This window comes from Oncorhynchus clarkii, chromosome 1, assembly GCF_045791955.1.
Source record: "Oncorhynchus clarkii lewisi isolate Uvic-CL-2024 chromosome 1, UVic_Ocla_1.0, whole genome shotgun sequence".
Taxonomy (NCBI): Eukaryota; Metazoa; Chordata; class Actinopteri; order Salmoniformes; family Salmonidae; genus Oncorhynchus; species Oncorhynchus clarkii.
Genome location: NC_092147.1, coordinates 22,931,915 through 22,955,740, shown reverse-complemented (window position 1 = coordinate 22,955,740; position 23,826 = coordinate 22,931,915). Strand labels below are relative to the sequence as shown.

General features: G+C 43.4%; 1 protein-coding gene across 1 annotated transcript; it reads left to right on the top strand.

The window, feature by feature from the left end:
- The first annotated feature begins 839 nt into the window (after positions 1–839).
- On the top strand, positions 840–22,818 carry LOC139386625 (SUMO-activating enzyme subunit 2). The gene is made up of 17 exons (XM_071132397.1): positions 840–1,127; positions 1,669–1,752; positions 2,747–2,817; positions 2,904–2,968; positions 3,101–3,201; positions 3,327–3,448; positions 7,949–8,016; positions 8,164–8,285; positions 8,416–8,515; positions 10,784–10,932; positions 11,073–11,166; positions 11,746–11,858; positions 12,128–12,283; positions 12,568–12,664; positions 21,958–22,063; positions 22,172–22,311; positions 22,506–22,818. Exons 1-17 carry the CDS (start codon positions 987–989, stop codon positions 22,709–22,711), a joined length of 1,935 nt encoding a protein of 644 aa, XP_070988498.1. The 5' UTR covers positions 840–986; the 3' UTR covers positions 22,712–22,818.
- Positions 22,819–23,826: the final 1,008 nt, after the last annotated feature.

Sequence of the window (23,826 nt, the reverse complement as noted above, 5' to 3'; positions counted from 1 at the left end):
AGTAGCAGCGGCATATATGGTGAGTGTGAATTGTGTGTGTGAGTGTGTGTGTGTGTTGGGGTGTCAGTGTGAGTATGTGGGTAGAGTCTAGTGGGTGTGCATAGTCAGTGCAAGAGAGTTAGTGCAAAAGTGGACTTCAATATATATATTTACCACCACTCAAAGCAATAAACTAGTTTTAGTTAGTGACTACTTGTTTTAGAAAGTGGACAGACTTCAGCCACCACTATGAGTGGCTGCTGCCATGATTTACCACCACTAGCCACTTTAAACAATGCTACCTTATATAAATGTTACTTAGCATACGTATATACTGTCAGTGTAATACATGTATCACTAGCCACTTTATACTATACTATGCCACTTTGTTTACATACTCATCTCATTTGTACATACTGTACCCGATACCATCTACTGTATCTTGCCTATGCTGCTCTGTACCATCACTCATGTACATTTAGTGTACAAGACAGTAGTTTTGGAATTGTTAGTTAGATTACTTGTTATTACTGCATTGTTTTTGTACACTCGCATTAACATCTGCTAACCATGTGTATGTGACAAATAAAATTTGATTTGATTTGATTTGATTTGATTTTTAGCTTGACTGGATGTTTTTGTCAATCTGAATGGAATTAATTTGCCACTGCACTATCTTGAACTAGCTATATTATCAAAACTGGTATCCCACAATATTTTCCCACCCACATAGTGAGAAAGGCAGAAACAAAGCCTATTTTGGTCATGGTTTTGGTGTGCAGTTCAGCACTGTACTGTCAGAGAAGGAAACTCAACGAACTCAACTCAAAAGCCTAAACCCCGCCTCTCCAGAAGGCGGCACTATAGGCAAAGTGTTTGATCAGTCTTTGTGCGCTTATATCGAAGGGCCCCCTTATCGGAGTAAGGAGGTGGTGCTTGCTGCTAGCCACATAGCTAGCTCCTCTCTCTTCTGGTCTACTGCAGTTTCTGTATTTTTCTGATCAACAATGGTACAACTAGTGGGGTCTCTCCGAAAAGAGCTCGCTGATTCCTTATCCGCTTGCCGGGTGCTGGTGGTCGGAGCTGGAGGAATTGGTTGCGAGCTCTTGAAAAATCTTGTACTCACCGGCTTCAAAAATATAGAAGTGGTAAGTCGTGCAGGGGGCGGACATTTGCTGGGTCTTTGTGCAGCCTACAGGCTGAAGTGTGAAAGGCCTGGCATGCTAGCTAGTCTGAAATAAGTGTATATATGAGAACATTTTCACATGAGCCTGGCTATATGTAAGTGGTGGAGTTAGCAATGTAGTTATATAGCTAGCTAGTTACATGCATGTATATAAAAACACAACATTTAGGTCACTTCGTCCAGAATTTCAATTGCGCGCCATGTTGTCCCGACCTCTTTGTGGTCTGCTAACGTTAGCTAGACAATGCTAAGCTGTCCATACCGGTATGCTTGAAGGCTAATTAGCTAGCTGCTAGCAATGCTGGTGATTTGTGATAAGCAATGTAAACTACAATGCAGCTAGCTAGATATATAATAACGTAGGTAGCTAACGTTATACAGTTTGTAGCAAAATCTTTCATACCACGTCCAACTTTTTTGTGAACCTGTCTTGATCTTATTAATTGCATTTTTTTGTATCCGTAATTGTGTTTTAACTTCGATTTGCTGTGTCTCTTTTATAGATTGATCTGGACACTATTGATGTGAGCAACCTGAACAGACAGTTCCTGTTCCAGAAGAAACATGTGGGGAAGTCCAAGGCGCAGGTAGGGGACAGATGCTTTGTTGTTCTTTCACAAACATGAGATCATTCTAAAATACACTGAGTTTACAAAACATTAGGAACACCTTCCTAATATGAAGTTGCACCCACTTTTTCCCTGAGGCTGTTGTTGACTCCAATGCTTTCCACAGTTGTGCCAAGTTGGCTGGATGTCATTTGGATTGTGGACCATTCTTATTTTTTTTTATTTTACCCCTTTTTCTCCCCAATTTTGTGGTATCCAATTGTTGAAGTAGCTACTATCTTGTCTCATCGCTACAACTCCCGTACGGGTTGGTAAAGTCATGCGTCCTCCGATACACAACCCAACCAGCCACACTGCTTCTTAACACAGCGCGCATCCAACCCGGAAGCCAGTGTCGGAGGCACCTGGCAACCTTGGCTAGCGCGCACTGCGCTCGGCCCGCCACAGGAGTCGCTGGTGCGCGATGAGACAGGGACATCCCTACCGACCAAGCCCTCCCTAACCCGGACGACGCTAGGCCAATTGTGCGTCGCCCCGCGGACCTCCCGGTTACGACAGAGCCTGGGCGCGAACCCAGGGACTCTGATGGCACAGCTGGCGCTGCAGTACAGCACCCTTAACCACTGCGCCACCCGGGAGGCCTTGTGGACCATTCTTGATATACACTGGAAACTGTTGTGTGAAAAACCCGGCAGCGTTGCAGTTCTTGACACACTCAAACAGGTGCGCCTGGCACCTACAACCATAGCCAATTCAAAGGCACTTAAATATTTTTTTCTTGCCCATTCACTCTCTGAATGGCACACATACACAATTCATGTCTCAAAGCTTAAAGATCCTTCATTCACCTGTCTCCATCTACACTGATTTGAAGTGGATTAAACAAGTGACATCAATAAGGGATCATAGCTTTCACCTGGAAAGAGGAGATGTTCCTAATGTTTTGTACACTTAGTGTATGCTGTACACAATCTAAATACTATTTGTGAACTTACGGCTGTCTGTCTTGCAGGTGGCAAAAGAGAGTGTGCTGCAATTCTGTCCCACTGCCAACATTACAGCCTATCATGACAGCATCATGAAGTAAGTCAACTAGTGTTGTGAGTTGCCGGTGTGAGAACTTAAAGTCCTTGATCCTGTTTAATGTTTGGTATGTTTGTCCTTCACAGCCCAGAGTACAATGTGGAATTCTTCAGGAACTTCATGCTTGTCATGAATGCTTTGGACAATCGAGGTATAGTAATATCTACTTCCCCCTAATTACACCCTCTTTCCCTACCCCTAGTTTGTCTGTAGAGTACGTTTGGTATCTTTTCCCTGGTGTGGTCCTGGTCTTAGCGCCAGCTGAATCTTTTCTTCCGTGCAGCGGCTCGTAACCATGTGAACAGGATGTGTCTTGCAGCTGACATTCCCCTTATTGAGAGTGGCACAGCTGGCTACCTTGGGCAGGTGACCGTTATTAAGAAGGTAAGACACGGATGAAAACAACCTGTGGATGCCAATTAGATGCATGGTCATGTTCAGTGCAGTAAAAATTCATTAGATACAGAGTGAAATAATCACCTCCCTCTCCTTGATTTCCCACACTATAGGGTCTTACTGAGTGTTATGAGTGCCAGCCCAAACCCACACAGAAAACCTTCCCTGGTTGTACCATTCGCAACACCCCCTCTGAGCCTATACACTGCATTGTGTGGGCCAAGTACCTGTTCAAGTAAGTGTTGTTGAAGTGCTTTTTTAAATTTATTTTTTATTTATATCACCTTTATTTAACCAGGTAGGCCAGTTGAGAACAAGTTCTCATTTACAACTGCGACCTGGCCAAGATAAAGCAAAGCAGTGCGACAGAGTTACACATTGAATAAACAAATGTACAGTCAATAACACAATATAAAATTCTGTATACAGTATCTGCAAAGGAGGTAAGGCAATAAATAGGCCAATAGTGGCGAAGTAATTACAATTTAGCAATTTACACTGGAGTGATATATGTGCAGATGAGGATTTGCAAGTAGAAATACTGGTGTGCAAAAGAGCAGAAAAACAAATATGGGGATGAGGTAGGTAGTTGGTTGGATGGGCTGTGTACAGCTGCAGCGATCGGTAAGCTGCTCTGACAGCTGACGTTCCAGTTAGTGAGGAAGATAAGAACCTCCAGCTTCGATGATTTTTGCAATTAATTCCAGTCATTGGCAGCAGAGAACTGGAAGGAAAGGCGGCCAAAGAGGTGTTGGCTTTGGGGATGACCAGTGAGCTGAGATACGGTGGAACTTTACCTAGCAAAGACTTATAGATGACCTGGAGCCAGTGGGTTTGGCAACGAATATGTAGTGACGGCCAGCCGATGAGCGCATACAGGTCGCAGTGGTGGGTAGTATATGGGGCTTTGGTGACAAAACGGGTGGCACTGTGATGGACTGCATCCAATTTGCTGAGTAGAGTGTTGGAGGCTATTTTGTAAATTACATCGTCGAGGATCGGTAGGATAGTCAGTTTTATGAGGATATGTTTGGCAGCATGAGGGAAGGAGGCTTTGTTCGAAATAGGAAGCCAATTCTAGATTTAATTTTGGATTGGAGATGCTTAATATGAGTCTGGAAGGAGAGTTTACAGTCTAGCCAGACACCTAGGTATTTATAGTTGTCCACATATTCTAAGTCAGAACCGTCTAGAGTAGTGATGCTGGGTGAGCGTGTGCGGCCAGCGATTGGTTGAAGAGCATGCCTTTCATTTTACTAGCATTTAAGAGCAGTTGGAGGCCACGGAAGGAGTGTTGTATGGCATTGAAGCTTGTTTGGATGTTTGATAAATAGTGTCCAAAGAAGAACCCCCATAGACTGCCAGAGGTCTGTACAACAGGCCCTCTGATTTGAAACACTGAACTCTATCTGAGAAGTAGTTCGTGAACCAGGCGAGGCAGTCATTAGAGAAACCAAGGCTGTTGAGCCTGCCGATAAGAATGTGGTGATTGACAGAGTCGAAAGCATTGGCCAGGTCGATGAAGACGGCTGCACAGTACTGTCTTTTATCGATGGCGGTTATGATATCGTTTAGGACCTTGAGCGTGGCTGAGGTGCACCCGTGACCAGCTCGGAAACCAGATTGCATAGCGGAGAAGGTACGGTGGGATTTGAAATGGTCAGTGATCTGTTTGTTCACTTGGCTTTCGAAGACTTCAGAAAGGCAGGGCAGGATGGATATAGGTATGTAACAGTTTGGGTCTGGAGTGTCTTCCCCTTTGAAGAGGGGATGACTGCGGCCGCTTTCCAATCTTTAGGAATCTCAGACGATATGAATTAGTTGTTGAACAGACTAGTAATAGGGGTTGCAACAATGGTGGCAGATAATTTTAGGAAGAGAGGGTCCACATTGTCTAGCCCAGCTGATTTGTTGGGATCCAGATTTTGCAGCTCTTTCAGAACATCAGTTGTCTGAATTTGGGTGAAGGAGAAGCCGGGGGGGGGGGGGGGGGGACAGTTGCTGCGGAGGGTACAGAGCTGTTGGCCGGGGTTGGGGTAGCCAGGTGGAAAGCATGGCCAGCCATAGAGAAATGCTTAATGAAATTCTCAATTATTGTGGATTTATCAGTGGTGACAGTGTTTCCTAGTCTCAGTGCAGTGGGCAGCTGGGAGGAGGTACTCTTATTCCCCATGGACTTTACAGTGCCCCAAAACTGTTTGGACTTAGTGCTGCAGGATGCAAAGTTCTGTTTGCTTTCCTAACTGACTGTGTTTATTGGTTCCTGACTTCCCTGAACAGTTACATATCGCGGGGACTATTCGAAGCTACTGCAGTACGTCACAGGGTGTTTTTGTGCTGGTCAAGGGCAGTCAAGCCTGGAGTGAACCAAGGGCTATATCTGTTCTTAGTTCAACATTTTTTGAAAGGGGCATGCTTATTTAAGATGGTGAGGAAGGCACTTTTAAAGAACAACCAGGCATCCTCTACTGACGGGACGAGGTCATTATCCTTCCGGGATACCTGGGCCAGGTCGATTAGAAAGGCCTGCTCGCAGAAGTGTTTTAGTGAGCATTTGATAGTGATAAGGAGTGGTCGTTTGACCGCGGACCCATAACGTACGCAGGCAGTGATCGCTGAGATCCTGGTTGAAGACAGCAGAGGTGTATTTAGAAGGAAAGTTGGTCAGGATGATGTCTATGAGGGTGCCCATGTTTACGGATTTGGGGTTGTACCTGGTAGGTTCCTTGATAATTTGTGTGAGATTGAGGGCATCTAGCTTAGATTGTAGGATGGCTGGGGTGTTAAGCATATCCCAATTTAGGTCACCCAGCAGTACGAACACTGACGATAGATGGGGTGCAATCAATTCACATATGGTGTCCAGAGCACAGCTGGGAGCTGAGGGGGGGTCTATAACAAGCGGCAACAGTGAGGCACTTATTTCTGGAGAGATGGATCTTTAAAAGTAGAAGCTCAAACTGTTTGGGCATAGACCTGGATGGTATGACCGAACTATGCAGGCTATCTCTACAGTAGATTGCAATTCCGCCCACTTTAGCAGTTCTGTCTTGACGGAAAATGTTGTAATTGGGGATCGAAATTTCAGAATTTTTGGTGGCCTTTCTAAGCCAAGTTTCAGACACGGCTAGGACATCAGGGTTGGCGACGTGTGCTAAAGCAGTGAATAAAGCAAACTTAGGGAAGAGGCTTCTGATGTTAACATGCATGAACCCAAGGCTTTTACTGTTGCAGAAGTCAGCAAATGAGAGCGCCTGGGGACACACGGGGCCTGGGTTAACCTCTACATCACCAGAGGAGGGGTAGGATGAGGGTACGGCTAAAAGCTATAAGAACTGGTCATCTAGTGCTTTGGGAACAGAGAATAAAAGGAGCAGATTTCTGGGCATGGTAGGATAGATTCAGCGCATAGTGTACAGACAAGGGTATGGTAGGGTGCGAGTACAGTGGGGATGAGAGAGGTTGCATCTCTGGAGGTGCCAGTTAAGCTAGGTGCGGTCTCCGCATGTGTTGGGGGTGGGACAAGGGGGCTATCCGAGGGCATGTTGAGCAGGACTAGGGGCTCTGCAGTAAAATAAAACAATGAGAGCTGCCCTAAACAACAATATACAAGGCATATTGACATTAGAGAAAGGCATAAAGCAATCACAGGTGTTGATTGGGAGAGCTAAGACAACAAAGGGTGAGACAACAATGGGTAAACAGCTAGGACAATGACAACGGGTAAATGGCGATAAATAGGCAGGGAGGGTCAGTTAGCTACACACAGGGCCTGAGTTCGAGGCTGGGGCCGACAGATAAACAAAGGTCCAATGAGCAGCAATAGATGAAACAGGGAGCCGCTCAGTAGTCGATTACTATGCTAGGCGAGCGGGAGAGATGGCGTTTAGGAAGCTAGCGGGCCCGGGGCTAGCAGATGGATCATCACCAACATCCATGATGCAGAGGCCGGGTTGAGAGCGCAGGGGCCGAATTACATCAGCAGACCAGTCGTGATGGATCGGCGGGGCTCCATGTCGACAAAGGGTCCAGGCCAATTGGCAAGAGAGGTATTGTGGTTGATGTACTTCGTTTGCTAGCCGGGAGATGGGCCTAGCTTGAGGCTAACTGGTGCATGCTTCTGGACAAGGGCGATAGCCACTCGGTAGCAACTAGCTAGCTGCGAAGATCTGGTGTAATGGTCCAGAGCTTGCGTCAGGAATCCGGGGATGTAGTGGGGAAAAAAGCAGTCCGATATGCTCAGGGCTGATATTGCGCTGTGCAGACTGGCAGGTATTATCCAGGGCTAAAGCGTCTGGAGTCCGAGCTAAAGGTAAAGACCGCTAACAGTGGCTAACAATGACTAAAAAGCTAGTAGCTAATTAGCTGGCTAGCTGCTGATGGATGTTCCAGTTATAAGGTCTAAAAAATAGCAGATCCGTACCACCTTGTGTGAGGCGGGTTGCATGAAGGTATATTTAATTCGAAATGGGAAAAAAGAGATTTGATTTGTACACACAAGCCCAGAAAAAATATTGAATATTTACATGAGCCGAAAACAAACGCGTCTTACTGCTGTGCCATCTTGGAAGATAACTTTTATTTATCTCACTAGTTGTAAACCAATGAGGAATAGGTCATGATTGTTATCTTCATCCTAAGTTGGTGTTGCTTGCAGAGATATGTTTTATTGCTGGGAGGTTGAGATTAAGCCCATGATAATGACAATCCGGTTTTATTTTAATCTCCACCTCAGCCAGCTCTTTGGAGAGGAGGATGCAGATCAGGAGGTGTCCCCTGACACCGCTGACCCAGAGCTTTCATGTGAGTAGAGCGCAACACTAGAGAATTCTAATACTGCCACCTCCCTGCCCTCCATAGACCAGAGGGGTGAGATGCACTGACACGTATGCAGTAAAAGGCTGCTGTGTACACTGGTTTTCATTGAGGTCTCTTGTCTCCTTTTCTCAGGGAACCCTGCAGACACTGAAGCCCGAGCCACAGCATCTGATCAGGATGGAGACATCAAACGGGTGTCCACCAAGGACTGGGCACGATCCACAGGCTATGACGCAGTCAAACTCTTCAACAAGGTAGGCTTTAGTGTGAACAAGCATTCACTAAAGGACTGCTTAAGTGAAAGTGTCCCCTTGTCTTGTTGTCAACACGCTTATTAGCCCCTCGACTTTGGCTAATAGCCATTTGCTTTGTGTGGTCCTCCAGCTTTTCAAAGATGACATCCAGTACCTCCTGACCATGGACAAGCTGTGGAAGAAGAGGAAAGCGCCACTCCCTCTGGATTGGCTTGAGATTCAGAAACTTGGTAAGACATTAGCATCCTACACAGAACAAAAAATATAAACGCATTGTGTATTATGTTGGTCCCATGTTTCATGAGCAGAAATACAATTAAAGCTTATTTCTCTCAAATTTTGTGTACAAATTTGTTTAAATCTCTGTTGGTGAGAATTTCTCCTTTGCCAAGATAACCCATCCACCTGACAGGTGTGGCATATCAAGAAGCTGATTAAACAGCATGATCATTACACAGGTACACCGTGTGCTAGGAACAATAAAAGGCCTCTCTAAAATGTGCAGTTTTGTCACAAATGCCACAGAAGTCTCAAGTTGAGGGATTATGCAATCGGCATACTGACTGAAGGAATGCCTACCAGCTCTGAGATTTTAATGTTCATTTCTCTACCATAATCCGTCTCCAACGTCGTTTTAGATAATTTGGCAGTACGTCCAACTGGCCTCACAACTGCAGACCATGTGCATGGCGTCGTGTGGGAGAGCGATTTGCAGATGTTACGAGTGCTCTACGTGCCATGTAGAAGTTTAAGTTCCTTGCTCAGGTATTGTAGTTATTTTAGGTTTGTAGTTATTATAGGAATTATAAGACTATTTCTCGCTATACCATTTGTATTTCATATACCTTTGACTATTGGATGTTCTAATAGACACTTTAGTATTTCCAGCCTAATCTCAGGAGTTGACCGGCTTGAAGTCATAAACAGCGCTGTGATGCAAGCATTGCTAAGAGCTGCTGACAAATACATTAAAGTTTGAATGAATGCTTACGAGCCTGCTGCCGCCTACTACCGCTCAGTCAGACTGCTCTATCAAATCATAGACTTAATTATAATATAATAAACACAGAAATACGAGCCGTTGGTCATTGTGGTCGTTTTATGAAACGGGCAGCAACCATAAGTCTAAATATTGCTGTTACATTGCACAACCTTCAATGTTATGTCATAATTATGTAATACTCTGGCAAATTAGTTCACAGTTCGCAACGAGCAAGACGGCCCAAACTGTTGCATTTAACCTGACTCTGAATGAACGCAAGAGAAGTGACACAATTTCCCTACTTAATATTGCCTGCTAACATGAATTTCTTTTAACTAAATAAAAAATATATATACTTGTGTATTGATGTTAAGAAAGACATTGATGTTTATGGTTAGGTATATTCGTGCAACGATTGTGCTTTTTTCATGAATACGCTTTTGTTAAATCATCACCCGTTTGGTGAAGTACAGTGCCTTGCGAAAGTATTCGGCCCCCTTGAACTTTGCGACCTTTTGCCACATTTCAGGCTTCAAACATAAAGATATAAAATGTATTTTTTTGTGAAGAATCAACAACAAGTGGGACACAATCATGAAGTGGAATGACATTTATTGAATATTTCAAACTTTTTTAACAAATCAAAAACTGAAAAGTTGGTCGTGCAAAATTATTCAGCCCCTTATTCAGCCTGAAATGTGGCAAAAGGTCGCAAAGTTCAAGGGGGCCGAATACTTTCGCAAGGCACTGTAGGCTGTGACTCAATGATAAATTAACAGGCACCGCATTGATTATATGCAACGCAGGACAAGCTAGTTAGCCTTGTAATATCATCAACCATGTGTAGTTAACTAGTGATTATGTTAAGATTGATTGTTTTGTATACGATAAGTTTAATGCTAGCAGCTTACATTGGCTCCTTGCTGCACTCGCGTAACAGTTGGTCGGCCTGCAACGCAGTTTCCTCGTGGAATGTAATGTAATCGGCCATAATCAGCATCCAAAAATGCAGATTACCGATTGTTATGAAAACTTGAAATCGGCCATGCCGATTAATCGGTCGAATTCTACTCTGGATTGATGTGTACGACAGCGTTTTCCAGTTCCCGCCAATATCCAGCAACTAAGCACACCCATTGAAGAGGAGTGGGACCACAATCAACAGCTTGATCAACTCTGTGAAGGAGATGTCGAACTGTATGAGGCAAATGGGGGTCACACTAGATACTGACTGGTTTTCTGATCGACGCCCCTACCAACAAATGCATGTCTGTATTCCCAGTCATGTGAAATCCATAGATTAGGGCCTAATTAATTTATTTCAAATTACTGATTTCCTTATATGAACTGTAACTCAGTAAAATCTTTGAAATGGTTGAGTTTATATTTTTGTTCAGTATATATTATATTGCTCCAAGCTTCTGGAGAGTGCAGTGGACCAATTTGATTTAGAAGATTTTGTTGTGGTAGTTTAGTTTTGTCATTGTCTCTCTCTCTCTTTCTGGTTGTGCGATAGCGTGTCCCCAGGAGGTGACTGGGACGGGACTGAAGGACCAACAGGTGTTGGGTGTGGCAGGTTACTCCCAGCTCTTCTCCCGCAGCGTGGAAACCCTGCGCTCCATGCTGGCTGACAAAGGGGATGGAGCAGAACTTGTGTGGGACAAGGTGAGGACCTAAGGATGGGACATTGCAGAGTCAACACTGCCCCACTGGAACAAACTATTTTGGTGGAGATAGAAAATAGACCTGGGAAGAATATGCTTTTTTGGCATTGCATTTGATTAACATTTTCCTCCTTTTGCTAGGATGACCCTCCAGCGATGGACTTTGTGACAGCAGCCGCCAACTTGCGCATGCATATCTTTAGCATGAACATGAAGAGCCGTTTTGACATCAAGTGTGGGTATTTTGGGTGAAAGATGTCGAGTTGTTAAGTTCTTATTGTGACAATTTATTATTGATACAGATTCATACAATTGATTTTACTTTCTTGCTTTAAAGTTCCAATGCTGCTGTTTTTTTATCTCGATATCAAATAATTTCGGCTTAACAATTAAGAACAATTAAGTACCTTACTGTGATTGTTTGTTTTTAATTAAAATGGTCAATTTCTCAAGGAAGAATATGGCTAGGACTGTATGGGAGTGGTCTGAGTGGGCAGGGGGAAACTGAAAACTATATGTTATTGGCTGAGAGGTTTGGAACTCTTTGTTATTGGTCTGTTAACTAATGTACCACTTGATGTCACAAGGCAGGCCAAAACTCCATCCCACCAAAACAGGCAGAAATTTTAGGCAGTCTTTTCAAACAGCTCTTACACTAAAAAGAGCATGATCATTTTCATAATTTCACAGTATTATTCCACCTTCATATTGTGGAAATGTATATAAATCATGTTTTTGACTGCACTGGGCATTTAAATGTTTCTAAGTCTGATACCTATTAAGGTGTTTTGATTTTGTAAATTGTTCCTTGCAGCCATGGCAGGAAACATCATCCCAGCAATCGCCACAACCAATGCAGTCATTGCTGGCCTCATTGTGCTGGAGGCTCTGAAGATCCTGTCTGGAGATGTGGAGCAGTGTCGCACGGTGAGAAATCAGGAGTGATCCCTTCTACTCTTAGAGGGTGGTACTCTACCTTTGATCATCTGCCCCTAGTCTGCACATTCGGGAAATCTTTGACAGTATGAATGGGGCACTATTTTCAAAATTCAGCATATCACTTACTTGGCCCAGCATTTCATTCACTAATTGTAGCCATGATGGTTGTAAATAATTTAATAGATTATGAGTGTTTGGTGTATGCCTACTGTGCTCTGAAACATTTTCCAATGTTCCTTCCTTTATGGTCTTCTTAGATCTTCCTGAACAAGCAGCCTAACCCCAGGAAAAAGCTGCTTGTTCCATGTGCTTTGGACCCACCCAGTGCCAACTGTTATGTGTGCGCCAGCAAGCCAGAGGTTACAGTCAAACTGAATGTGCACAAAACTCTTGTGCTGGCCCTTCAAGACAAGGTAATGTATGCCTCTGGCTCCTGTATGCATGTGACCATGCTTGCAATCAGACTGATAAAGACAAACACACAGACTGGTACGGACGGACGTTGTTGGTCAGTGATGAAGACATTTTTGACCATAGAGGCAGAGATGAAGCCAGATGGATATTGACTGCTTAGAGAGTTGCATGTTGATCTATACAACACCAATCTGGTTTGCTTGTTTGTTGCAACCACCACAACACAGTGAAAAGTGATCAGCATATCTATGTGTTCCGCTAAAGATTCTTGTTTCTTTGTTAGATATTAAAGGAGAAGTTTGGGATGGTGGCGCCAGATGTGCAGATCGAGGATGGGAAAGGGACAATCCTCATCTCCTCTGAGGAGGGTGAAACTGAAGGTATAAGACAATCACAGAATAATATCAGACTGTTCCCAATGAGACCAGTAGAGGATGCCAACCTGTTCCCATGGTGACTGTAGGCCTTGACATTAACATTTTTAGCCACTTTACAAATAAAATGCATTACTATCTTTTTTTACCCTCGAGAATCAGACAAAAAGGTAGGCTAGCTACACTCTGCTTATTGGCTTCTTTGCATAGTCAAGCCTACACTCTGCCTCTTTAAGGCTCTCCTGAAAAATGGTTGGCCACCCTTCGTAGCCTGGTACGAAGGTAAAACCAAATACTTTTTTGGTTTATAAAATAATTCAGTCCGGGGAATAAACAATGTCTACGGTTCAAAAATGTTTAAAAAAAAAAATCAAATCACGTTTTATTGGTCACATACACTTATTTAGCTGATGTTATTGTGGGAGTAGCAAAATCCGAAAAGCAATGAGTTCGGTGCAACAGATCAGACCGTTTAGCTTAAAATGTTGATCAAGTAAAAAAATGATTTCACCTTTATTTAACCAGGTAGGCAAGTTGAGAACAAGTTCTCATTTACAACTGCGACCTGGCCAAGATAAAGCAAAGCAGTTACACATACAGCACACATACAACAACACAGAGTTACACATGGAGTAAAACAAACATACAGTCAATAATACAGTAGAAAAATAAGTCTATATACAATGTAAGCAAATGAGGTGAGATAAGGGAGGTAAAAGCAAAAAAAAGGCCATGGTGGCAAAGTAAATACAATATAGTAAAACACTGGAATGGTAGATTTGCAGTGGAGGAATGTGCAAAGTAGAGATAAATAATGGGGTGCAAAGGAGCAAAATGAATACAGTAGGGGGAGAGGTAGTTTGTGCTAAATTATAGATGGGCTATGTACAGGTGCAGTAATCCGTGAGCTGCTCTGACAGCTGGTGCTTAAAGCTAGTGAGGGAGATAAGTGTTTCCAGTTTCAGAGATTTTTGTAGTTCGTTCCAGTCATTGGCAGCAGAGAACTGGAAGGAGAGGTGGCCAAAGGAAGAATTGGTTTTGGGGGTGACCAGAGAGATATACCTGCTGGAGCGTGTGCTACAGGTGGGTGCTGCTATGGTGACCAGCGAGCTGAGATAAGGGGGGACTTAGCAGGGTCTTGTAGATGGCCTGGAGCCAGTGGGTTTGGCGACGAGTATGAAGCGAGGGCCAGCCAACGAGAGCGTACAGGTCGCAGTGGTGGTTAGTATATGGGGCTTTGGTGACAAAACGGATGGCACTGTGATAGACTGCATCCAATTTATTGAGTAGGGTATTGGAGGCTATTTTATAAATGACATCGCCGAAGTCGAGGATTGGTAGGATGGTCAGTTTTACAAGAGTATGTTTGGTAGCATGAGTGAAGGATGCTTTCTGGCTAAATAGGAAGCCAATTCTAGATTTAACTTTGGATTGGAGATGTTTGATGTGAGTCTGGAAGGAGAGTTTACAGTCTAACCAGACAGCTAGAATATGTGGACAACTACCTGTCCAGAGTAGTGATGTTGGACGGGCGGGCAGGCAGGTGCAGGCAGCGATTGGTTGAAGAGCATGCATTTAGTTTTACTTGTATTTAAGAGCAATTGGAGGCCACGGAAGGAGAGTTGTATGGCATCGAAGCTCGTCTGGAGGGTTGTTAACAGTGTCCATATTATAAGCTCAACAATGCGCTCATGGCTGTAGGCTACGTACAAATGTTCCAAAATTCAATTAGTGGGAAAACACTCACTTTTAAGTTAAAACTAACAGTAGTCTACTGTGGCTATTTGATCATAATGTAGTCCTAACAGAGTAGCCTACCATCAAAAACAATGAAGAAAATGCATCCAATAACATTTTAACATGGAAATAGCTGTTCTATCGTTCAGCCTACAGTAGCAGCCAATGTGTTGTGTTCGATGTAGGCCTACATTGAGACTTTTGGAGAAAAAAAAACATTAACCAGGGTGGTGCCACTCCCGAGTGGTGCAGCGGTCTACGGCACTGCATCTCAGTGCAAGAGTTAAAGGTTCAATTAAAAAAATTGAGAAACTGTTTATCCACGTGACCTTCAGACAAGGTGACTGAACATGTTGTTTGATGCAAGAAACCACTTTACAATATAAAATGCATCATTATTCCCATACCATTATTACAGTGAATCAGACATTATTCTACCCTCTGCCTATTGGCCACTTAGCTTATTCAAGCCTGTCTCAAAATACGTTGCCCCTTTAAGACAAAAAAAGCTCTTTACCTGACTGGCGTTTCAAATATGTCTTGAAATGCACACATTTGTGCTCTTTTTGGAATCAGTCACTTCCCCCATTGCTGACTACAAATGATCTATAACTGGGCTAATAACTCACTAACTAGCAAAGGATATGAACAAATGTACACACGTCCCTACATGAAGCTCTTGCTTTGATTAGAAAACAAGTGCATCTATTCTCGACTGCTGATGCTGCAAAAAGTCCAGTTCAAAGTGAATGGCACAGATCTATATATATGGCAATGGTCTAATCCTGAATGCTGATTGGTTAAAACAGAATTCCCAGCCGGTGTCTATTCCACAAGTTCCCACCGGCTAAATCTATGATGTTAAAATGCCTATTTACTCTGTTCCATCTGACTGCACAATCCACTGTCTCATCAGCCCAGCCAGACAATTTATAAACTTGATCTCTACTATAAAAAGCATCTAGACAATATCTCCCATTTCTTTTAGACTAACATTTTAGTTTTCAACAGAGCAGATTTGTATTAATCTTGCTGTTTGTCTCTGACATTTGCAACATTGTCTCAATATTGAAATTCTATCTTCAGCATTCCCATAGTAATGAACGTGTCGGGACGAGACAATCAGGTAGCGTTTCTCAGCCAGTTGAAATCATGAATCAGCTGGCATCATTTTTGTATTTATACAAAGATGTCAATTGAAAAAAGGTGAAACGAAGCGCAGCTAGTTTGCAGTCTTTCCAGCTTCCGTTTGAAGTGATTGTGTTGACTAGCTCCTCTGAACAACAGTGTCCTAACGAGTGAGCACATTTTCTATGCCAGACGAAATCGTGCCTCATTAGCTCATTGTTATGGATGTATCCAAATAAATGTCACTGGAAAACAGCTTAAACGAATGCAAATGCGGATAAGAACATTGCCAGCCAGTATGGCAATGGAACATTTATAACGAATGACTGAGTCGTGTCCATAGATACAGAACAAAATGACTGAATGACTTGGTCGTGTCTCTAGCAACCGAACCAATAGAACGAACGACCAGCCGGTTGGGTAGCAACCCTAGATTTGTGTCGGGACTATATCTTTTGGAAGGATGAAATGGTATGAATAAATAAATCAAAACCTTTTAAATTAAAATATGGCAATCATTATTTGAATATGTTGGTAACCTGTTTGTATAAAAGTGATAATGTTCTCGACTTTTTCAGGACCCTGTCTTTCAAAGATAATTCGTAAAAATCCAAATAAATTCACAGATCTTCACAGATCTTCATTATGGTTCATTGCTTGTTCAATGAACCATAAACAATTAATGAACATGCACCTGTGGAACGGTCATTAAGACACTAACAGCTTACAGACGGTAGGCAATTAAGTTCACAGTTATGAAAATTTAGGACACTGAAGAGGCCTTTCTACTGACTCTGAAAAACACCAAAAGAAAGATGCCCAGGATCCCTGCTCATCTGTGTGAATGTGCCTTAGGCATGCTGCAAGGGGGCATGAGGACTGCAGGTGTGGCCAGGGCAATAAATTGCAACGTCTGTACTGTGAGACGCCGAAGACGGCACAACAGGGAGACGGAACGGACAGCTGATCGTCCTCGCAGTGGCAGACCACGTAACAACACCTGCACCGGATCGGGACATCTGAACATCCTGTACCTGTCCCACGGGTGTGATGGCAACAACAACTGCATGAGTTACACCAGGAACGCACAATCCCTCCATCAGTTCTCAGACTGTCCGCAATAGGCTGAGAGAGGCTGGACTGAGGGCTTGTAGGTCTGTTGTAAGGCAGGTCCTCACCAGACATCACCGGCAACAACGTCGCCTATGGGCACAAACCCACCATCGCTGGACCAGACAGGACTGGCAAAAAGTGCTCTTAACTGACGAGTTGCGGTTTTGTCTCACTGGGGGTGATGGTAGGATTTGCATTTATCGTCGAAGGAATGAGCGTTACACCGAGGCCTGTATTCTGGAGCGGGATCGAGGTGGAGGGTCCGTCATGGTCTGGGGCGGTGTGTCACAGCATCATTGGACTGAGCTTGTTGTCATTGCAGGCAATCTCAACGCTGTGCATTACAGGGAATACATCCTCCTCCCTCATGTGGTACCCTTCCTGCAGGCTCATCCTGACATGACCCTCCAGCATGACAATGCCACCAGCCATACTGCTTGTTCTGTTCGTGATTTCCTGCAAGACAGGAATGTCAGTGCTCTGCCATGGCCAGCAAAGAGCCCGGCTCTCTATCCCATTGAGCACGTCTGGGACCTGTTGGATCGGAGTGTGAGGGCTAGGACCATTCCCCCCCCAGAAATGTCCGGGAACTTGCAGGTGCCTTGGTGGAAGAGTGGGGTAACATCTCACAGCAAGAACTGGCAAATCTGGTGCAGTCTATGAGGAGGAGATGCACTGCAGTACTTAATGCAGCTGGTGGCCACACCAGATACCGACACTTAATTTTGACCCTCCCCCTTTGTTTAGGGACACATTATTCAATTTATGTTAGTCACGTGTCTGTGGAACTTGTTCAGTTTGTCTCAGTTGAATCTTATGTTCATACAAGTTTGCTGAAAATAAACGCAGTTGAGGAGGATGAGGATGTTTCTTTTTTTGCTGAGTTTAGGTTATTGGCCATTCAGATTCACATGGAGGGATTTATTTCATAATAAGCTTAAACTTGTCATTCAATGTTTCTATTGATGATGTTTGTTCTCTCATTAGTCCCCTGGCTACCTTACATTTTTAGGCTATTCAAACTACTTTGTGATGTAACTCAGCTAGCATTCAGCATTCATTGTTTGATCAGGAGAACGGAATGCATGCATAAAACGATGAAAGCATGGCCTAACCCAAAGTCATATTAATAGCCTATCGAATGGAGAGAGAGAAGGGAATATAGCCTACGTTTTTTAAAACGCCTAGCCACAAGATGGTTAAGGACTGTCCGTATTTACAGTGCCTTCTGAAAGTATTCATACACCTTGACTTATTCTACATTTGTGTTACAGCCTGAATACAAAATTGATTAAATGTTTTTTAAATCTAACCCATCTACACACAATACCCCATAGTGACTAAGGGAAAACATGTCTTTAGACATTTCTACACATTGAAAATGAAATACAGAAATCTTATTTACATTGGTATTCACACCCCTTTGCTATGTCACTCCAAATGAGGTCAAGGGCATCCGATTTCCGTTGATCATCCTTGACATGCCAATACAACTAAATTGGAGTCCACCTGTGGCCAATTCAATTGCATGGACATGATTTAGGAAAACACCAGTCTATATAAGGTCACACAGTTTGACATTCCTGCAGTCAGCATGCCCGTTGCACGCTCCCTCAACTTGAGTTGCCTTTTATTGTCCCCAGCACAAGATGCTGTTTAATCGACTTCTTTATGTCAGGTGGATGGATAATCTTGGCAAAGGAGAAATGCTCACTAACAGGGATGTAAACAAACTTATGCACAACATTTTAGAGAAATAAGCTTTTTGTGCGCATGAAACATTTATGGGATCTTTTTTTTTTAGCTCATGAAAGATGGGACCAACACATGTTGCGGTTCATATTTTTGTTCAATATATTTGGCCTGAATGCAGAGCGCCGTCTGGGGAGAACTAGGCCACAGCTCATCACCCGTCGAATATAATCCCTACCGTGAAGCATGGTGGTTGCAGCATCATGCTATGGGGATGCTTTTCAGCGGTAGGAACTGTGAGACTGGTAAGGATAGAAGGAACATGAATGGAGCCAAATACAGGCAAATCCTAGATGAGAACCTGCTTCAGAGTGCAAACGACCTTCGGTTGGGCGAATGAGCCCAAGCATACAGCCAAAGCAATGCTGGAATGGCATCAGAACAAGAATGTGAAATTACTTGTGGTCCAACCAAAACCCAGACTTAATAATGCTGTTCACCGGAAGAATGGGAGAAATCCCCAAATTCAGATGTACATAGCTGATACAGATAAACCCAAGACGACTCAAGGCTGTAATCACCGACAAAGTTGCTTCTGCAAAATATAGATTCAGGGGTGTGACTACTTATGTAATAAGATATATTTAATTTTCAATACACTTGCTAACATTTCTAAAAACATGTTTTCACCTTGTCATTATGGGTTATTATGTATAGATGAGTGGGAGGGAAAAAATATTTTTAATCAATTTTGAATTCGGGCTGTAATACGTACTGCATTGAATAGCCCCCGCGATATGCAACTTTTCAGTTAAGTCAGGAACCAACATACACAGTCAGTTAGGAAAGTTAAGGCTAGCTTTTTCAAACAGAAATTTGCATCCTGTAGCGCTAAGTCCAAAAAGTTCTGGGACACTAAAGTCCATGGAGAATAAGAGCAGCACTTCCCAGCTGCCCACTGCACTGAGGCTAGGAAACCCTGTCACCACCGATAAATCCGTGATAGAGAATTTCAATAAGCATTTTTCTACGGCTGGCTATGCTTTCCACCTGGCTACCCCAGTCAACAGCCCTGCACCCCTCACTGCAACTTACCCTAGCCCCCCCCATTTCTCCTTCACCCAAATAGAGATACCTGAGGTTCTGAAAGAGCTGCAAAATCTGGACCCCTACAAATCAGCAAGGCTGGACAATCTGGACCCTCTCTTCCTAAAATTATCTGCTGAAATTGTTGCAACTCCTATTACTAGCTTGTCAAACCTCTCGAATCGTCTGAGATCCCCAAAGATTGGAAGGGGGAGACACTCTAGACCCAAACTGCTACAGACATATCTATCCTCCTCTGTCTTTCTAAGGTCTTTGAAAACCAAGTTAAACAAACCGATCACCGACCATTTCGAATCCCACCGTACCTTCTCCGCTATGCAATCTGGTTTCCGAGATGGTCATGGGTGCACCTCAGCCACGCTCAAGGTCCTAAACGACATAACCGCCATCTATTAAAGACAGTACTGTGCAGCTGTATTCATCGACCTGTCCAAGGCTTTCGACTCTCAATCACCACATTCTTATCGACAGACGCATCAGCCTTGGTTTCTCAAATGACTGCCTCGCCTGGTTCACCAACTACTTCCCTGACCGAGTTCAGTGTGTTAAATTGGAGAGCCTGTTGTCCGGACCTCTGGCAGTCTATGGGGGTGCCACAGGGTTCAATCCTTGGGCCGACTCTTTCCTCTGTATTCATTAATGATGTCGCTCTTGCTGCTGGTGATTGTCTGATCCATCTATACGCAGACGACACCATTATGTATACTTCTGGCCCTTCTTTGGACACTGAGTTAAGTAACCTCCAAACGAGCTTCAATGCCATACAACTCTCCTTCCATAGCCTCCAACTGCTCTTAAATGCAAATGTAATGCATGCTCTTCAACTGATCGCTGCCCACACCTACCCACCCGTCCAGCATCACTACCCTGGACGGTTCTGACTTAGGTATTTGTAGTTGTCCACATATTCTAGGTGTCTGGTTAGACTGTAAACTCTCCTTCCAGACTCACATCAAACATCTCCAATCCAAAGTTAAATCTAGAATTGGCTTCCTATTTCGCAACAAAGCATCCTTCACTCATATTGCTAAACATAACCTCGTAAAACTGACTATCCTACCGATCCTTGACTTCGGCGATGTCATTTACAAAATGGCCTCCAACACTCTACTTAGACTGCATCCAATTTGCTATCACAGTACCATCCGTTTTGTCACCAAAGCCCCATATACTACCCACCACTGTGGCCTGTATGCTCTCGTTGGCTGGCCCTCACTTTATATCCCTTGCCAAACCCACTGGCCCCAGGTCATCTGTAAGTCGTTGCTAGGTAAAGCCCCACCTTATCTCAGCTCGCTGGTCACCATAACAGCACCCACCCACATCGCCTGCTCCAACAGGTATATTTCACTGGTCACCCGCAAAACTAATTCCTCCTTCAGCCGCCTTTCCTTACAGTTCTCTGCTGCCAATGACTGCAACGAACTGCAAATTATCACTGAAGCTGGAGAGTCGTATCTCCCTCACTAGCTTTAAGCACCAGCTGTCAGAGCAGCTCACAGATCACTGCACCTGTACATAGCCAATCTGTAAATAGCCCATCCAACTACCTCATCACCATATTGTTATTTATTTGTTTTATTTTGCTCCTTTGTACCGCTACTTGCACACTGATCTTCTGCACATCTATCACCCCAGTGTAATTTTGCTACTATGGCCTATTTATTGCCCCCCCCCCTTATCCTACCTCATTTGCACACACTGTATATAGACTTTCTCTATTGTATTATTGACTGTATGTTTGTTTACTCCATGTGTAACTCTTATTTGTGTCGTACTGCTTTGCTTTATTTTGGCCAGGTCGAAGTTGTAAATGAGAACTTGTTCTTAACTAGCCTACCTGGTTAAATAAATCAAAAACAACAAAATGTGAAATAAGTCATGCGGGATGAATACTTTCTGAAGGCACTGTATAAAAAATAACATTTGGTTTAGGCCGTAAGGCCCAAGCATCCGACAGCGAGAGGGGGGAGAGACAATATTTTCTGAATGGCCAATTCGCGCTGCTTTGGTGTACTACTCTGCTCTGTCTAGCCTACATTCCTCTTGCGTTCTGTATAACATATTTATTGAAACAGGCCAGCCTTTTTTAATATGAAGCCTTTCATAAAACAAGATTATAGCAAATAGGAATAGACAAATTACTCAATGTCACTGAGCAGCCCTGCCCGACTGCGTTATTTATTGCGTGGCGCTAGTCAAGTTCAAATACGCTAAACCAGGGGTCTCCAACCCTGTTCCTGGAGAGCCACTGTCCTTTTCTCTCCAACCCCAGTTGTAACTAACCTGGTTCAGGTTATCAACCAAGTATTAGGGTTGGCGTAACTCTCCAGAAACAGGGTTTGAGACCCCTGGGCAAAAATGTTGTTTGTGACATCACAATGTTGTCACCATTGGCAATGGTTGTCGATCATCGTCGATAGTATCGTCTATCATAATATCGCTAAACCCTGTATTGTACTCAACGGTATACTCTTATCAGGTATACATATTTATGATCATGCACCATTCTCTTCTTATAGCAAACAACAGCAAGTTTCTGTCTGACTTTGGGATACGACATGGTAGCCGTCTGCAAGTGGATGACTTTCTGCAGGATTACACACTCCTGGTTAACGTGATTCACTGGTAAGAGAGGATGTATTTCTCTGTGTGCTGTATAGGCCTTTGCATTTGCATGACTAATGAAAATGAGTTTCCTTAACGTAAATGTATTTCTGCGCTTGTCTGTAAAAGTGAGGACTTGGCGAAGGATGTGGAGTTTGAGGTGGTGGGTGACGCCCCTGACAAAGCCCCAACCCCACCCAGCGCACAAGAGGACAAGAATGTTGCCAACGGCAACAAAGACTCTGCAGAACCGTCCACCTCTTCCAAAGGTGAGCAAAACTGACATTGATTACAGAGATGGACTGTTTATAGACTGTCTAATAATCAAAAATCCTGGTCAGAAGTCACCTGTACTGAGAATCATGTGCAGCTATGTTTATTTTGTAGCTGAACGTAAACTCTAAAATGGTTCATGTCGATCGTCTCTCGTCTGACTTTCTCTTGATTTCCTTTCTCCTCTTAGCCCCTGCTGAGCAGGACGATGTTCTGATACTTGATTCGGACGAGGAGGGGCCGTCCTCCAGTACTATGGATGTCCGCATGGAGTCAGGAGGCCACAAGAGGAAGCTCCATGATGCTGAGACAGGCGAGGCTTCAGCCAAGCGCCAACGCCTGGATCAGCCTTTGGCTGCCGATGAGGAAGATGATGACATCATTGCACTAGACTAGTATGTCTCTCCTGGCCCCTCCCCTCTTCAGAAGGATGAAACTCTGTGTTTGTGTTTTCATACGCTGTTCCTCTTACCAAACATGTGTAAATATAAATGTACAAAAACTGTTGTGTGCCAGTTTTTTTTATTTTGGTCCATCACAGATGGATAAAATACTTTTAGCTTTTTGTATTTTTTATAATGTATTTGTCATGTCACAAGTCAGGGTGTGGTTTGTAGGGAGACTGAAAGAAACAATTAATAGCAAATGTTTTTTCAGTGTATTTCATCCAGTAAACTTACACCTCCATTGAAGGAATGTAAAAAAAAGTTATCAAACCCAATCATTTCTTTGAGTCAAGCGTTGACTGAATTTTTCTTTGTAATTGTTAACCATTGACCACTTGCAGGGTGAGTTGCTTTGTCACAGCTGGTTAAAAAAGAAATTGTTCTGGAGTTTGTTACTTTATTTATAAATCTTTCATGTGGTTTATAGTTGGAGCCATCATATCCAGGTCTCAACCTCCCTTTGGACCAAATAGATAATGACACAAACACTTACACATCTAATGACCCCAAAATTGTTTTCTTAAGCTTTAGCATACACATTATTACTGGTATACAGTATTTGTTTGGAACATCAGTACTTTGGCTTGCTTTTACTGGACACACCACCAAATTTCATTTTGCTAACTTATTTGTGGTGCTTTTTTTTGGGGGGGGGGGGGCTTATGAAGCCCTTTCATTGCTTGGTTTTGGTTTGACAATAAATTCTGTTTTTGCCACAGTTGTCTTCTAAAGGGTTCAGACTGAGAAAAGGCCTCATTATAGCAATTACAAGTTTGCCGAAAGAGCTTCATAACATCCCTTTAATGTTTGTCTTCCAAAGTCCTGGGACTGAAGGAAAAACATTTTTCAGAGCAAATATTTTCTAACTGAAGGTGTGTGTAGGGATTAAAGTCCAAAAGAGTCATCTCAGCCCTGTCAGTAAATGGAGTACACAAGAAAAGCCATAACATAAGCATGTTTACAATAAACATGACATTCCTAAGGAGCTTTAGCTGAACATATTCTCAGTCCCATAGTAGCACAACATTTGCAAGACTTCCATGTTATTCAAAATAACCTTATTCA